At 35.8% G+C, this 18,301-nt stretch overlaps 1 protein-coding gene across 3 annotated transcripts in view; it reads left to right on the plus strand.

The window, feature by feature from the left end:
* Window positions 1-18,301, plus strand: part of KLHL4 (kelch like family member 4) — a 161,344-nt gene that overhangs the window by 72,923 nt on the left and 70,120 nt on the right. For 2 of the 3 annotated variants that reach the window (XM_038587824.1, XM_038587825.1), the window contains exons 2-4: window positions 13,974-14,141; window positions 14,513-14,649; window positions 17,862-18,058. In XM_038587824.1, coding sequence (XP_038443752.1) covers window positions 13,974-14,141; window positions 14,513-14,649; window positions 17,862-18,058 — 502 coding nt within the window. Of the gene's footprint in view, window positions 1-13,973; window positions 14,142-14,512; window positions 14,650-17,861; window positions 18,059-18,301 lie in introns of those variants that run through there. The other variant, XM_038587826.1, reaches the window with a different exon arrangement.

Below are 18,301 nucleotides of genomic sequence, written 5' to 3' on the forward strand. Positions count from 1 at the left end.
TAAAATTTTCTGCTTCTACACATGCTTTTATTTTTTAAGTACTTACTTATTTTTAAAGATTTATATATTTATTTATTTTTTTTTAAATTTTTTTTTAATTTTTATTTATTTATGGTAGTCACAGAGAGAGAGAGAGAGAGGCAGAGACACAGGCAGAGGGAGAAGCAGGCTCCATGCACCGGGAGCCCGATGTGGGATTCGATCCCGGGTCTCCAGGATCGCGCCCTGGGCCAAAGGCAGGCGCCAAACCGCTGCGCCACCCAGGGATCCCCAAAGATTTATATATTTATTTTAGAGAGACACAGAGAGAGAGTGCACAAGTGGGGGGAAGGACAGAAGGATGGGGAAAGCAGACTCTCCCTGAGTGGGGAGCCCTTCACAGGGCTTGATCTCAGGAATTTGAGATCATGACTTGAGCTGAAACCAGGAGTCAGATGCTTAACTGACTGAGCCACCCAGTTGCCCCAAGCTATTATTTAAATTCCAGTTAGTTAACATACAGTATAATATTAGTTTCAAGTGTACAATAGCGATTCAACACTTCCATACAACATTCAGTGCTCATCACAAGTGCACTCATTATTCCCCACCACCTATTTAACCCATGCACCCGCCCCTCTCTCCTCTGATAACTATTAGTTTGGTCTTTATACTTAAGAGTCTATTTTTGGTTTGCCTCCCTTTTTTCCCCTTGCTCTTTTATTTTGTTTCTTAAATTCCACATATGAATGAAATCATATGGTATTTATCTTTCTCTAACTTATTTTGCTTAGCATAATACTCTCTAGCTACATTCATATTCTTGCAAATGGCAATATTTCATATATATTATATATATATGTATATATTCCATTCCTTTAGCAATGGACACTATAGTTCCTTCTATTTCTTGGCTATTGGAAATAATGCTGTAATAAACATAAGAGTGCATATATCTTTTGGAATTAGTGTTTTTGTTTCCTTTGAGTAAATAGCAAGTAGCAGAATTATTGTATTATACGATATTTTATTTTGGAGTTTTTAATTGATCCATGTGTCTATCTTTATGCCATTTCATACAGTTTTATATTATATCTTGAAATTTGGGATTGGCATACCTCCAGTTCTGTTCTTTTTCAAGATTGCTTTGGCTATTTGACTTTCTTGTGCTTCCATGCAAAATTTAGTATTATTTGTTCTAGTTTTGTGAAAAAAAGTTGTTGATATTTTGTTTTTTTTAATAAATTAATTTTTTATTGGTGTTCAATTTACCAACATACAGAATAACACCCAGTGCTCATCCCGTCAAGTGTCACCCTCAGTGCCCATCACCCATTCACCCCCAACCCCCGCCCTCCTCCCCTTCCACCACCCCTAGTTCATATCCCAGAGTTAGGAGTCTTTATGTTCTGTCTCCCTTTCTGATATTTCCCTCAGATTTCTTCTCCCTTCCCTTATATTCCCTTTCACTATTATTTATATTCCCCAAATGAATGAGAACATACACTGTTTGTCCTTCTTCAATTGACGTACTTCACTCAGCATAATACCCTCCAGTTCCATATGTTGAAGCAAATGGTGGGTATTTGTTGTTTCTAATGGGTGAGTAATACTCCATTGTATACAAAAACCACATCTTCTTTATCCATTCATCTTCCAGTGGACACCGAGGCTCCCTCCACAGTTTGGCTATTGTGGACATTGCTGCTAGAAACATCTGGGTGGAGGTGTCCCAGCGTTTCACTGTATCTGAATCTTTGGGGTAAATCCCCAACAGTGCAATTGGTGGGCTGTAGGGCAGGTCTATTTTTAACTCTTTGAGGAACCTCCACACAGTTTTCAGAGTGGCTGCACCAGTTCACATTCCCACCAACAGTGTAAGAGGGTTCCCTTTTCTCCACATCCTCTCCAACATTTGTTGTTTCCTGCCTTGTTAATTTTCCCCATTCTCACTGGTGTGAGGTGGTATCTCATTGTGGTTTTGATTTGTATTTCCCTGATGGCAAGTGATGCAGAGCATTTTCTCATGTGCATGTTGGCCATGTCTATGTCTTCCTCTGTGAGATTTCTGTTCATGTCTTTTGCCCATTTCATGATTGGATTATTTGATTATTTGGTGTTGAGTTTAATAAGTTATAGATCTTGGAAACTAGCCCTTTATCTGATACGTCATTTGCAAATATCTTCTCCCATTCTGTAGGTTGTCTTTGAGTTTTGTTGACTGTATCCTTTGCTGTGCAAAAGCTTCTTATCTTGATGAAGTCCCAATAGTTCATTTTTGCTTTTGTTTCTTTTGCCTTCATGGATGTATCTTGCAAGAAGTTACTGTGGCCACGTTCAAATAGGATGTTTCCTGTGTTCTCCTCTGGATTTTGATGGAATCTTGTCTCACATTTAGATCTTTCATCCATTTTGAGTTTATCTTTGTGTATGGTGAAAGAGAGTGGTCTAGTTTCATTCTTCTGCATGTGGATGTCCAATTTTCCCAGCACCATTTATTGAAGAGACTGTCCTACTTCCAATGGATAGTCTTTCCTCCTTTATTGAATATTAGTTGACCATAAAGTTCAGGGTCCACTTCTGGGTTCTCTACTCTGTTCCATTGATATATGTGTCTGTTATTGTGCCAGTACCACACTGTCTTGATGACCACAGCTTTGTAGTGCAACCTGAAATCTGGCATTGTGATGCCCCCAGATATGTTTTTTTTTTTTTTTAAATTCCCCTGGCTATTCGGGATCTTTTCTGATTCCACACAAATCTTAAAATAATTTGTTCTAACTCTCTGAAGAAAGTCCATGGTATCTTGATAGGGATAGCATTAATTGTGTAAATTGCCCTGGGTAACATTGACATTTTCACAATATTAATTCTGCCAATCCATGAGCATGGAATATTTTTCCATCTCTTGGTGTCTTCCTCAATTTCTGTCAGAAGTGTTCTATCGTTTTTAGGGTATAGATCCTTTACATCTTTGGTTAGGTTTATTCCTAGATATCTTATGCTTTTGGGTGCAATTGTAAATGGGATTGACTCCTTAATTTCTCTTTCTTCAGTCTCATTGTTAGTGTATAGAAATGCCATTGATTTCTGGGCATTGATTTTGTATCCTGCCACGCTACCAAATTGCTGTATGACTTCTAGCAATCTTGGGGTGGAGGCTTTTGGGTTTTCTATGTAGAGTATCATGTCATTGGCGAAGAGGGAGGGTTTGACTTCTTCTTTGCCAATTTGAATGCCTTTAATGTCTTTTTGTTGTCTGATTGCTGAGGCTAGGACTTCCAATACTATGTTGAATAGCAGTGGTGACAGTGGACATCCTTATCTTGTTCCTGATCTTAGGGGAAAGGCTCCCAGTGCTTCCCCATTGAGAATGATATTTGCTGTGGGCTTTTCGTAGATGGCTTTTAAGATGTTGAGGAAAGTTCCCACTATCCCTACACTCTGAAGAGTTTTGATCAGGAATGGATGCTGTATTTTGTCAAATGCTTTCTCTGCATCTACGGAGAGGATCATATGGTTCTTGGTTTTTCTCTTGCTGATATGATGAATCACATTGATTGTTTTACGAGTGTTGAACCAGCCTTGTGTCCCAGGGATAAATCCTACTTGGTCATGGTGAATAATTTTCTTAATGTGTTGTTGGATCCTATTGGCTAGTATCTTGTTGACAATTTTTGCATCCATGTTCATCAGGGATATTGGTCTGTAATTCTCTTTTTTGGTGGGGTCTTTGTCTGGTTTTGGAATTAAGGTGATGCTGGCCTCATAGAACGTATTTGGAAGTACTCCATCTCTTTCTATCTTTCCAAACAGTTTTAGGAGAATAGGTATGATTTCTTCTTTAAACATTTGATAGAATTCCCCTGGGAAGCCATCTGGCCTTGGACTCTTGTGTCTTAGGAGTTTTTTCATGACTGCTTCAATTTCCTCCCTGGTTATTGGCCTATTCAGGTTTTCTATTTCTTCCTGTTCCGGTTTTGGTAGTTTGTGAATTTCCAGGAATGCGTCCATTTCTTCTAGACTGCCTAATTTATTGGCGTATAGCTGTTCATAATATGTTTTTAAAATAGTTTGTATTTCCTTGATGTTGGTAGTGATCTCTCCTTTCTCATTCATGATTTTATTAATTTAAGTCTTCTCTCTCTTCTTTTTAATAAGGTTGGCTAATGGTTTATCTGTCTTATTAATTCTTTCAAAGAACCAACTCCTGGTTCTGTTGATCTGTTCCACAGTTCTTCTGGTCTCGATTTTGTTGAGTTCTGCTCGAATTTTAATTAACTCTCTTCTTCTGCTGGGCGTAGGGTCCATCTGCTGTTTTTTCTCTAGCTCCTTTAAGTGTAAGGTTAGCTTTTGCATTTGAGTTCTTTCCAGTTTTTGAATGGATGCTTGTATTGCGACGTATTTCCCCCTCAGGACTGCTTTTGCTGCATCCCAAAGATTTTGAACGGTTGTATCTTCATTCTCATTAGTTTCCGTGAATCTTTTAAATTTTTCCTTAATTTCCTGGTTGACCTTTTCATCTTTTAGCAGGATGGTCCTTAACCTCCACGTGTTTGAGGTCCTTCCAAACTTCTTGTTGTGATTTAGTTCTAATTTCAAGGCATTATGGTCTGAGAATATGCAGGGACGATCCCAATCTTTTGGTATCGGTTTAGACCTGATTTGTGACCCAGTATGTGGTCTATTCTGGAGAAAGTTCCATGTGCACTTGAGAAGAATGTGTATGCAGTTGAGTTTGGATGTAAAGTTCTGTAGATATCTGTGAAATCCATCTGGTCCAGTGTATCATTTAAAGCTCCGTTTCTTTGAAGATGGAGATGTTGTGCTTAGAAGACCTATCCAGGGTAGAAAGAGCTAGATTGAAGTCACCAAGTATAAGTGTATTATTATCTAAGTATTTCTTCAGTTTGGTTATTAATTGGTTTAAATATTTGGCAGCTCCCACATTTGGGGCATATATATTGAAGATTGTTAACTCCTCTTGTTGGATAAATCCTTTAAGTATGAGATAGTGTCCCTCTTCATCTCTCACTACAGTCTTCGGGGTAAATTTTAGTTTATCTGATATAAGGATGGAGACCCCTGCTTTCTTTTGAGGACCATTTGAATGGTAAATGGTTCTCCAACCTTTTATTTTCAGGTTGTAGGTGTCCTTCTGTCTAAAATGAGTCTCTCGTAGACAGCAAATAGATGGGTCCTGCTTTTTTATCCAGTCTGAAACCCTGCGCCTTTTGATGGGGTCATTAAGCCCGTTCACGTTCAGAGTTACTATTGACAGATATGAGTTTAGTGTCATCATGATATCTATTCAGTCCTTGCTTTTGTGGATTGTTCCACTGAACTTCTTCTTAAAGGGGGATTTTAAGAGTCCCCCTTAAAATTTCTTGCAGAGCTGGTTTGGAGGTCACATATTCCTTCAGTTTCTGCCTGTTTTGGAAGCTCTTTATCTCTCCTTCCATTCTGAATGAGAGCCTTCCTGGATAAAGTATTCTTGGTTGCATGTTCTTCTCATTTAGGACCCTGAATATATCCTGCCAGCCTTTTCTGGCCTGCCATGTCTTTGGAGAGATCTGCTGTTACCCTAATATTCCTCCCCATAAAAGTCAGGAATTTCTTGTCTCTTGCTGCTTTAAGTATCTTCTCTTTATCTTTGGAATTTGCAAGCTTCACTATTAAATGTCGAGGTGTTGAACGGTTTTTATTGATTTTAGGGGGGGGATCTCTCTATTTCCTGGATCTGAATGCCTGTTTCCCTTCCCAGATTAGGAAAGTTTTCAGCTAGGATTCGTTCATATACATATTCTGGCCCTCTGGCCCTTTTGGCACTCTCGGGAACCCCAATTAAACATAAGTTTTTCTTCCTCTGGCTGTCGTTTATTTCCCTTAATCTGTCTTCATGGTCTTTTAATTGTTTGTCTCTTTTTTCCTCAGGTTCCCTCTTTGCCATCAACTTGTCTCCTATGTCACTCACTCCTTCTTCCACCTTGTTAACTCTTGTCATTAGGACTTCTAGTTTGTATTGCATCTCATTCAATTGATTTTTAATTTCTGGCTGATTGGATCTAAATTCTGCAGTCATGAAGTCTCTTGAGTCTTTTATGCTTTTTTTAGAGCCACCAGTATAATAGTGTATAATAGTGATTCTGAATTGGCTTTCTGACATTGAGTTGTAATCCAGATTTTGTAACTCTGTGGGAGAGAGGACTGTTTCTGATTCTTTCTTTTGAGGTGAGGTTTTCCTTCTAGTCATTTTGCTCATTGCACAGTGGCCAAAAAAAAGCTGTATTGGGAAAAGGAGAAAAAGAGAGAAGGAAAGAAAAGAGAAAAAGAAAAAAGAAAGAAGGAAGAAAAAAGGAAAAAGGAGAAGAAAAAGAGAAAGAAAAAGAAAGGTGAAAAAAAGGGGTGGGGGAAGCAATCAGAAATCAAAAAGAAAACAAAAAACAAAAAACACGGGGGAGTATCTTCTGATTCTGTATACTTTAAGTCCCTTTACTTCCCCTGGAACTTGTCTGTCTAGCTGGTCTTCTGGGGGAGGGGCCTGCTGTGCTGATTTTCAGGTGTTAGCACTTGGGGGAGCTGCTCTGCCCCCTGCCTGGTGCAGGGCTCAGTGTGGGTTGTTTATCCCGTGAGGACCCTGGAGGAACAACCCCAGTGGCTACGGCAGCCTTGGAAACCTGGATTCAGCTCCCGCAGTAACTCCAGAGCTCTTGGTCTGCAGGTTCTGGAGGCTCCGGGGTGCAGCCGCTGATCTGCTCAGCCCCGGGCAGGAGTGTCCTTGCTGTCCTCGGCCCTCCTGGCCTCTGCCTGTCCCGGGAGAGGCCGGATCTTGGGTGTCCTGGCGCCCTATGCTCCCCGTCTGCGCTGTTGGATTCGCACTCCCTGCTGCACAGCCGCCTCTCAGTGGAGCCGCCGCCGGAGCCCCTCCGATCTGCTCCAGGTCAATGTCTGCGCGTTGCAGCCCTTAGGGAGCTCGGTGCACTCTCCACGGGGCGCAGGTGTCTGTTAGTGTCCCACGGAGCCTGAGGGCATCCCCGCCTCCTGGGTCCTGCTCCAACTCCCTGCGAGCCCCTTTCTGCCCGGGAAGGTCGGTGCAGCTCCTGCTTCTCCGGGACGGGGCTCTCCTGTCCTGGGGACACTCGCCCGGGCCTTAGCCCGGCTCCTCGCGGGGCCCCTCCCCCTTGGATGCCTTTTGTTTTTTTATTTCTTTTTCCCCGTCTTCCTACCTTGATAGAAGCACGAACTCTTCTCACTGTAGCGTTTCAGCTGTTCTCTCTTTAAATCTCAGGCCGAATTCGTAGATTTTCAGGATGATTTGAAGGTTATCTAGGTAATTTGGTGGAGACAGGTGATTTGGGGACCCTAATCTTCCACCATCTTGCCCCTCCTCCAAGTTGTTGATATTTTGATAGAGATTGTATTAAATGCATTGATAGATTTTGGTTGTATGAACATTTTAATAATATTTGTTCTCCTAATCGATGAGCATGGGATATCTTTCCATTTGTGTCATCTTCAGTATCTTTCATCAATGTTTTGTAGGTCTCAGAATACAGGTCGTTCATCTTCTTAGTTAAGCTTACTCCTAGGTATTTTATTCTTTTTACTGCAATTCACAAGATTGTTTTCTTAATTTCTTGTTCTGCTACTTCATTATTTTTATATAAAAATGCAGCCAATTCTTGTAAATTGATTTCATAATGTGTGGCTTTACTGAATTCATTTACTTGTTATAGTAGTTTTATAGTGAAATCATATATATGTATATATATATATCAGATTTATAGTGAAATATCACTCAACCATAAAAAAGAATGAAATCTAGACATTTGTAACAACATAGATGGATCTAGAGGGTATAATGCTATGTGAAATAAGTCAATCAGAAAAAGACAAATACCATATGATCTCACTTATCTGCAGAATTAAAGAAACTAATAAACAAAAGCAGGATCAGATCTATACATACAGAAAACAAACTGTTGCTAGAGGAAAAGCATGTAGGGGGTGGGCAGAATAGGTGAAGGGAATCAGAGATAGAAGCTTCCAAGTATGGAATGAATAAGTCACAGGATTAAAATGTACATATAGGGAATATAGTCATTAATAATTTAATAGCAATGTATAATGACAGATGGAAGATACAATTTTGGTGATCATAGCATAACATATAGAGAAGTCAAATCACTTGAAAATAAGATACGATTTGGTATCAAACATACTCAAATGAAAAAAATTCAAAAAGATAGACACATAAATATCCAGATGCTTTAATACAGGGAACTGGTGGCAGCCAGAAGGTAGGTGCGTGCGGGATGAATGAGATAGGCAGAGATCAAAGATACAAAATTCAAGTTATAAAATAAATAGGTCACAGAAATGAAAAATATAGGGAATATATTCAATATGATTGCAATATATGTGATATGATTGCAATATATTCATATTGCAATATGATTGCAATAATGTGGTTTGGTAACAGATGGTTACTACACTCATGGTAAACAATGAGTGATGTATAGAATTATTGAATCATTGTGGTGTACACCTGAAAAATATACACTGTATGTTACTTATACTTTAATAAAATATAAATAAATAAATAAATAAATAAATAAATAAAGTATCTAAATGAAATGCAAGAGGATAAATCCAATATAACCAGAGAAAACTCATTGTAATCAAACTGTCAGAAATAAAAGGGCATTTTTAAAATAACAAGAGAAGTGATTCATCACATATAAGTAACACATATAAGTAACCATCAATAACATAATTTGTGGTTCCATCAGCAGAAATCCTCTAAGAGAAAAAGCATTTAGATGGTATAAAGTACTGAAGAAAATGAACTGAGAATTCTATATCTGGCAAAACTGTCCTTCAAAAATGAGGGACAGATTAAGATATTCCTAAATAAAAACAGACAGTTTATTACCATTAGACCTGCCCAAAAAGAGATATTAAAGGGAATACTTAAAGTTGAAAAGATGCTAGGCAGTGGCTAAAAACAAAAATATAATGTCCTCAGAACAAAGAAGATAGACGCATGGCAAATACAAAAACAAGTATTAATATAATATTGACACATAACTCCACTTTTTTCTATATTTTATTATTGGAATCTGATTTGACAACATATAGTATAACAGCCAGTTATACTACATCAAGTGCCCCCTCCGTGCCCATCACCCAGTCACCCCATCCTGCTGCCCACCTCCCCTTCCACTACCCCTTGTTCGTTTCCCAGAGTTAGGAGTCCCTCATGTTCTGTCACACTCTGATATTTCCCACTCATTTTCTCTCGTTTCCCCTTTAATCCTTTACACTAATTTTTATATTCCATGAATGAATGAATGAAGCCATATAATGATTGTCCTTCTCTGACTGATGCACTGCACTCAGCATAATACCCTCCAATTCTATCCACATTGAAGCAAATGGTGGGTATTTGTTGTTTCTAATGGCTGAGTAATATTCCATTGTATACATAGACCACATCTTCTTTATCCATTCATCTTTTGATGGACACCAAGGCTCCTTCCACAGTTTGGCTATTGTGGACATTGCTGATATAAACATCGGGGTGCAGATGATTCGGATTTTCACTGCAACTGTATCTTTGAGGTAAATCCCAGCAGTGCAATTGCTGGGTCTAGGGTAGCTCTATTTTTAACTCTTTGAGGAACCTCCACACAGTTTTCCAGAGTGGCTGCACCAGTTCACATTCCCACCAACAGTGCAAGACGGTTCCCCTTTCTACATATCCTCTCCAACACTTGTTGTTTCCTATCTTGTTAATTTTCACCATTCTAACTGGTGTGAGGTGGTATCTCATTGTGGTTTTGATTTGTATTTCCCTGATGGCCAGTGATGCGGAGCATTTTCTCATGTGCCTGTTGGACATGTCTATGTCTTCTTCTGTGAAATTTCTGTTCATGTCTTTGGCCCATAGACTTTAGTCAATAATAATGTACCAGTGTTGGTTTATTAATTACAAAGCAGTATCATATTGATTAATATATTAATAATAGTGGGAACTGAATATGGATATGCAAATTTCTATTATCATATCAATTTTATGTAAATCTGAAATTGACCTAAAAACTTTGGTTTAAAAATTAGTTTTTTGGTTATAATGGTTCTTTGTAATGATAGTCCAAATATCCCTCCTCATTCTCAAAACTCAATAAATTTATTCACTTTGCCATAGTAAAAAACATTAATGTTTAGTCACTGAAATTAGGCTTAAATACGAAATCAGTGATTACATGTTCATTGTGTACAAAATATTTATTAGGTTCATCCTTTAAATTTTTTTAAACATAGCCTCTGCTCTCAAAGGTTTAAAAAGCTAACTATAGGATTAAGAGGTAGACCAGAGTGTTTCAAATTTGGAAATATTGACATTTTGGCCTAGACAATTATTGTAAAGGGCTGTCTTATACATTATATGGTGTTTACTAGTATCTTTGGTCTCTACCTGTTTGCTACCAGTACACTCTTCCATAATTATGACACCCAAGTAAAGAATTATGTACTTCTCATTTTTTTTACAATTCTATAACTGTTCTAAAAAATGTAGTCTATTAATTAATGAATAACAATTCCAGATAAAAACATTTTAAATATATTTATGGAAATAATTACATCTTCGTAGTCAGGATGAACTTAACATAAGATTACAGAAAATTGTTTTCTGTATTATTATTATTCACTAAAGTCCATACTTTAGTCAGATTTCTTCACTTCTTATTTAATGCCATTTTGCTATTCCAAAGTCTATATATCTTGTACTAACTTCTTCATTTGTTCCATTACTGCCTTTATTTCTACTTGTTGATTTTCTTGAATTGAAATGTTTTAATTCCCTCCTCATTTTTAATTGTGAATATTCTATAGATATTTCATTTTTGGTTATCACTAACATTACATATAAAAGCCTAAAGTCATAAAAACTTATTGTAATCATATATACCTGATTATATCACAAATTTACAAAAATGTACAGAAATTTTTATGTACATTTTCTCATATAATCATCTGAAGAACCCTGTGACATAAGCATTACTTTTGGTAGTATTGGTATTAGTATTATTTTTATCTCCATTTTGTAGGAGAAAATTAAAGCTTAGAAAGATATAGTGAGTTGCCCAAGATCGTTCAGCTTGTATGTACAAGAGCAGGAACTAAATCTAGGTATTTTAGTGTTTTTTTTTTCCATTTCAGCATGCTGCCTCTGCTGTCACCATCTATATACCATACAATAATGAAAAGGGAAGAACATTCTCTAATGCATTGGCTTCCATTACAACATCTGACCTGACATTACAGTATCTAAAATGGAGACAAGAGAATTGTAGTTTATGAGCTCTGGGAACTTATTCAGATTGGGTTGTTTTTCAAAAGTTTAGTTTTAATTGTTGGTATGCTTTTTCGCTTGTTTTATTATATTCTGATTAGGTGATGACCAAGAATAGATTTTAATATTTTATAATTTTGGTTACTATGCATGTTATATTTTGGATGCTATAGTTTGATATAGCCATATTTTTTGAATATTAATTTCTTATTTTTATAATATTTTTAAAAAAGATTTTTGTTTGTTTATTCATGAGAGACACAGAGAGAGGCAGAGATTTAGGCAGCAGGAGAAGCAGGCTCCCTTCAGGGAGCCCAATGTGGGACTTGATCCCAAGACCTTGGGATCATGACCTGAGCTGAAGGCAGATGCTCAACCACTGAGCAACCAAGGTGCCCCTAATTTCTTATTTCTTAATGAGACACAAGATGCAGTTGCCTTTGTATTTGGAAACATAACAAAATTATGCATGGTTCATATTGATAGGATTTTTAGATTCTAAAAATCTGTATTTTAATCATAAAAAATACTGCAGATATCTAATAAATTTGCATGCCCAAGTAAATACATCCCCAATAGTTAATAATTAAAGATGACTTTTTGGCCTTAACCAAATTAGGCTGAAGAAATTTCACAGAATAATATTATTTCCTTGCCAGAACTTCCTAAAATATATTCCTGCTTTAGAATATGCTCCTCTGCAATAAATGATGGAATATACATGAGGAATGCTAAGATAATATGGCATTGACATTGAACATTTGATCGACTCAATGTAAACCAAACCATTATTTGAGCAAAGAAAAGATTATGGTAACTGAGTTAAGGGGAACCTGGATGCTTTTTAACCTATGGTGAAAAAGTATTGTTCCTTTCAGAAACAAGCACATTTTGTAGCAGACAATTTCTAAGGATATTCATACCATGCCAACCTAATTATCCATGTAATACTGTGACTGAATGTCCCAAAGAGTCTTTAGAGGTTCAGAAGATTCAGAGACAAAAAAGAAGATTCAGAGATGAATCATTTATTTAAATTAAACAGAGAATAACGTCACCTGGCCCAATTGTCTTCAGAGAAACACAGGCTGAATTGGGGGTGGGGGAACCTAAAACTAATGATTGTAAAATGATGCCTAAAAGAAACAAAGACCATAAGCAAAGTATTTGTGTTCATCCAACCATTAAGGATTTAATCTTCTACTGATCATAAGCTTCTATATGCTTGTGTATTTAAATTCCACCATTGTGTGATGCTGAGAAAACATGAAGACAACTTGCATCATTGTGAATTCAAGTCATCATATTTGCCTAAATAGTCAAGTGGTACAAGCTTCCAGTTAGAAGATGAAAGAGCCAAGATTTCCATCAATAGATGAATGGATAAAGAAGATGTGGCATATATATACAATGGAATATTACTCAGCCATTAGAAAGGATGAATGCCTACTATCTACATCAACGTGGATGGAACTGGAGGGTATTATGCTGAGTGAAAGTGGTCAGAGAAAGACAATTCTCATATGGTTTTACTTATATGTGGAATATAAGAAACAGTGCAGAGGATCATAGGGGAAGAGAGGGAAAACTAAATGGGAATTCATCAGAGAGGGAGAAAAACCATGAGAGACTCTTAACTATAGGCAACTCACTGAGGGTTGCTGCAGGGGAGGTGGGCAGGGGTATGGGGTAATTGGATGATTGGTATTAAGGAGGGTATGTTGATAAGCACTGGGTGTTATATGCAACTGATGAATTATTAAACTCTACATCTGAAACTAATGATGTACTACTATATGTTGGTTAATTGAATTTAAATTAAAATAGGAAAGAAATAAAATAAAATCCATTGGTCTGGGAAAAAAACATGAATAAGCTCTGGAGATCTAATATACAGCCTTGTGACTATTGTTAACAATACTGTATTGTATACTTGAAAGTTGATAAGACTCTAGATCTTAAATGTTCTCACCACACTCATTAAAAATGGTAACTCTGTGAAGTGACAGACGTGTTTACTAACCTTATCATGGTAATAATTTCATAATCTATACATATATGAAATCATTACACTGTACACCTTAAACTCACACAATGTTATGTGTTAATTATGTCTCAATAAATCTGGAAAAAATATATAAAATATGGAAATTATATATTTTCTTGATGGCACTGACCTTGTAAAGAATGTTATGAACTCAAGTTTGAAATTCTTTAGGAAATATTTCTGATGTATAATGAGTATCCCATGGAGAAGCTTCAGGACATAATCAAATTTGAAAAGTTTTTGAATCATCCCTACAATTTTATGCCTAATTACATAACTGTGGTACCAATAAAAATCAAAAAAAGAGGCTGGCATATTTAAGTTTATGTTTATGCATGTAAAAATTACCACTAGTCCTGCAATGGTACTATACACATTTATGATTCCATTCTAAGTATAAATATGAACCATCACATTTCATTTTAATGGGAAGCTAGACAGTAATCATACTGAAATATTTAAGATTGGAGGGCAAATTTATATTTTACTTTAACCCAGTATATTTCTTTTAGAATTTGATGTGCCCAAATTTCTGCTGGACATTTTCACACTCAGCAAATCATATTCTCCCTCTTACTCCCCTTTCAGATTGGATACACAAAATCCTGAAGCTATGAATGTCAGCAGGTCCGAGGAGCAGTTCCATGCTGTAAACCACGCAGAGCAAACTCTTCACAAAATGGAGAACTACCTGAAAGAGGAACAGCTGTGTGATGTATTACTTATTGCTGGACACCTCCGAATCCCAGCCCATCGGTAAGCATCCTTATGCAGACAGATCATTTTGTGAATATAGCACGTGAATGAGAATGAATTGGTCCTTTGAAAACAAATTAGAACACTGAAGAAAATATATTTTTATCTTCCTACATTGAAAAAGTATTAGTATATATGTTCCATTTCCCTGTGTGATATTTAGAAGAACCAAACTTTAGAGAAATTGATTTAAAACAGCACAAATCCTCAAAAGAAAGTCAATTTACTTAATTTACCTTTCTAATTTCACTACACTTTACTGTGAAAAAAATTTATGTGGATAACAAACTCAGCAGTGTTACAAACTTACTGATTGTTTTTGATGAAACTACAGACTAACTTAAGTTCCTATGAAACATTCCTATTTCAAGGTTGGTTCTCAGCGCAGTGTCTGATTATTTCGCTGCAATGTTTACTAATGATGTGCTTGAAGCCAAACAAGAAGAGGTCAGGATGGAAGGAATTGATCCTAATGCACTTAATTCCTTGGTGCAGTATGCTTACACAGGTAAAGTAAAATGTATTAAGTCAATCAATCATCACAAATACCCTATATTAGATAATCTACATTATTATTATTCCTACTCTAGAAATGAGAAAATTGAAGGATCAACTAGTTAAGTAATTTTCCCAAGATAGTAAGGGGCAGAATCAAAATCTAAATTCAGTAGTATAAAAGAATAAGAGGTGAATAATATGCCATAAAATTTTTGACCATGAGAGAATAAAGCTATTTTAACACAAAAATACAGGGACATGTCTGTCTCTCTCCTGAATGGTGTGGGTACATTCCCATTTTTAAAAAAGATTTATTTATTTTTGTGTTTATTTATTTATTAGTTAGTTAGTTAGTTAGTTAGTTAGTTAGTTAGTTAGTTAGAAAGTGTGTGCAAGCGAGAGGAGGGGCAGAGGGAGAAGGAGAGAGAATCTCAAGCAAACTCCATGCTCAGTGCACAGAATCCCATGCAGGGCTTTATCTCAAGACCCAGCAATCATGACCTGATCTGAAATCAAGAGTTGGATGCTTAACTAGCTGAGCCACATATGGCCCCCATTCTCATTTGTAAAACTAGAAGTGTAGTATTCCATGTCTATATTAAAGACTTAGTCTCTTCTTTTGAAATAATAAAGTCATATTTACTCAAACTATAAGGCAAAGGTAACAAGATAAGTTTAGGGGATTAGAAGTATTTATCTATTCCAACTGTCTTGAGGGACAATTGACAAATATATATTTTAAAGTATACTATGTAAAAAAAAAAAAAAATAAAGTATACTATGTGATGATTTGCTATGCATATATAAGTGGAATGTTTACAAAGATGAAGATAATAATGTACATTATCTCAAATAGTTAATTTCCTTTTGTGGTGAAAATGCTTAAGATATATCTCAACAAGTTTCAAGTATACAGTACCCAATATCATGTTATTAACTAAACACAGCATACTATATGTTAGATCACCAGAACTATTATAACTGAAACTTTACACTCTTTGACCTAAACCTCCCCATTTCCCCACTCTCAGCCACTAGCAACCACCAATGTACCTGCCATTTCTGTGAAATCAGAGAAAAAATGTATAAACATTTTCTTTATTCATTCAACCTTTGAAGGACATTTAGGTTGTTTGATTGTTTCCATATCTTAGCTATTGTAAATAATACTGCAACAAATATGGAAGTGCAGATATCTCTTAAGATCCTGATTTCATAGGAATGCCTGGGTGGCCCAGCGGTTGAGTGTTTGCCTTTGGCTCAAGGTGTGATCCTGGGGTCCCGGGATCAAGTCCCACATTGGGCTCCCTGCGTGAAGCCTGTTTCTCCTTCTGCCTATGTCTCTGCCTCTCTCTCTCTCTCTCTCTCTTTGTCTCTCATGAATAAATAAATAAAATCATCTTAAAAATCCTGATTTCATTTCTTTGTATAAATAATTATGATTGCTGGATCATATGGTAGTTTTATTTTCTAATTTTTTCAGGAATGACCATATTATTTTCCATAAAGCTTTATTAATTTACATTCCCACAAATAGTGCATAAAGGTTTCCTTTTCTCCAAAGTCTCACCAACATTGGTTATACCTTATCTTTTTGACAATAGCCATCTTAACAGCTATGCATTTTGATTTACATTTCACTGGTAATTAGTGATATTAAGCACCTTTTCATATCCCTATTGCTAATTTGTATTTTATCTTTGGAAAAAATATATTATTCAGGTTACTTGATCTTTTTTAATTGGATTATTTGCTTTTGTGCTATTAAATTATAGGAGTCCTTTATATATTTCAGATATTAGCCCCTTATCAGATATATGGTTTGCAATATTTTTCTCTCATTCTGCAGATTGCCTTTTCAATACATTTTATATTTCGTTCTCTATGCAGAAGATTTTTAGATTGATGTAGTCCCACTTGTTTATTTTAGCTTTTGTAGCCTGTCTTTTGGTTTATTATCCAATAAATTGTCAAGAACAATGTCAAGGAATTTTTTTACTGTTTTCTTCTAGGAGCTTTATGATTTTGTTCATTAAAAAATGAATATTATTTTTAATAATCAGGCCAAGTTTCAATGTCTGTAGCAGGTGAATCTTTAGGTATGTATCTGAGAATAGTTTATAACTTCTCTGGGTCTCATGAGATACAGGCAGCAGTCTCCCATCAAAATCTATGACAATAAACAAACAAACAAAGAAACAAAAAAAAAACTCAAGAAAGTCTGCTGATGGATGAGACCCTTTTGCACCATATTTTAGAGGTTGAAACAAATACAGAGCATATCACAATCTCTATTTCTCTTTTCTTTATGCATATGAAACCATATAGCATCCATACTAAGACATTTTACAAGGAAAAATATAAGGAAATAGTTTATAGTATATATGTCCCATATGAAATATCATTTTTTAAAATTACATATAGGTTGGCTAAAACAAAAAAGGAATATAACTTATGAAAATAACTTACAACATTTGCAATAAGCCATTAACAATGTTTCCTCTGAAAATTTATATATATGTATATATGTGTGTGTATATATATAATATCTCAATATAAAGGAAACAAATAGCTCTGATCTCATAAAAAAATCTCTTCATAGATATTTTCAAACAGAATCACTTTCTTATATCTAAGAAAATGATCATACAAACATTTATTTGAGGACTGTTGGCAATATTATTTTTCTTAATTGAGACAATGCCAGGGGTTAGTTCCAGGTATAATACCTTAGTAAACTCATCCTTATCAGCTAATAAATGCAGACACACACACAAAAATATAGACATATAATCTTAGTGCTCTACTTATTTATCAAAAAAATTATTGCCCTACAAATGATAGTTACATGTATGGGCAATTGTATGGTTCTTACACAATATGATATAATACTCCCTGAGTCATAGTATTTACAGTTTTTGATATAAGATTTAGAGGCAGGTCTAAGATGACAAATAACATATTACTGTTCTTTGCAATAATGGTATTCACTGTTCCTTTGCTACATTTGATAATCTAGCCTGGCTCCCTGCATCCATTTTATTAGTGTTTTTATGGACTTCCTTGCATATGACGACCTTGAAAGGTATTCCCATAGTGAATGCTATGCCCTAGAAAAGATGGCCCTAGTAATGACAGAAATTGAAAAGTTCACCTAATGAGCACATTTGTGTCTTACTTTATTGGACATATAATCATTCTTTACTTTTTCAAACCATCTAGGTGTCCTGCAGCTAAAAGAAGATACTATTGAAAATTTGCTGGCTGCAGCTTGTCTCTTGCAGCTGACTCAAGTCATTGAAGTCTGCTCCAATTTTCTCATAAAGCAGCTCCATCCTTCAAACTGTTTAGGGATTCGGTCATTTGGAGATGCCCAGGGTTGTACAGAGCTCTTAAGTGTGGCACATAATTACACAATGGTAAAATCAATTGCTTCAAATTAACTTGTAATAATGTTATACTAACCCAATAGCTAACTTACTGATTTCTTTACTAATATATATGTGTACATATGCATATATGTGTATATCAATATATAATGTATGAGTGTGTGTATATATACTATATAAGTATATATATATATATAAAGTAAAGATTCTAATGTTGGTATAAAATTAAAGACCAATAAAAATTTATATAATTATATAATTTGAACCAGACAA

This window comes from Canis lupus, chromosome X (genome assembly GCF_011100685.1).
Source record: "Canis lupus familiaris isolate Mischka breed German Shepherd chromosome X, alternate assembly UU_Cfam_GSD_1.0, whole genome shotgun sequence".
Classification (NCBI taxonomy): domain Eukaryota; kingdom Metazoa; phylum Chordata; class Mammalia; order Carnivora; family Canidae; genus Canis; species Canis lupus.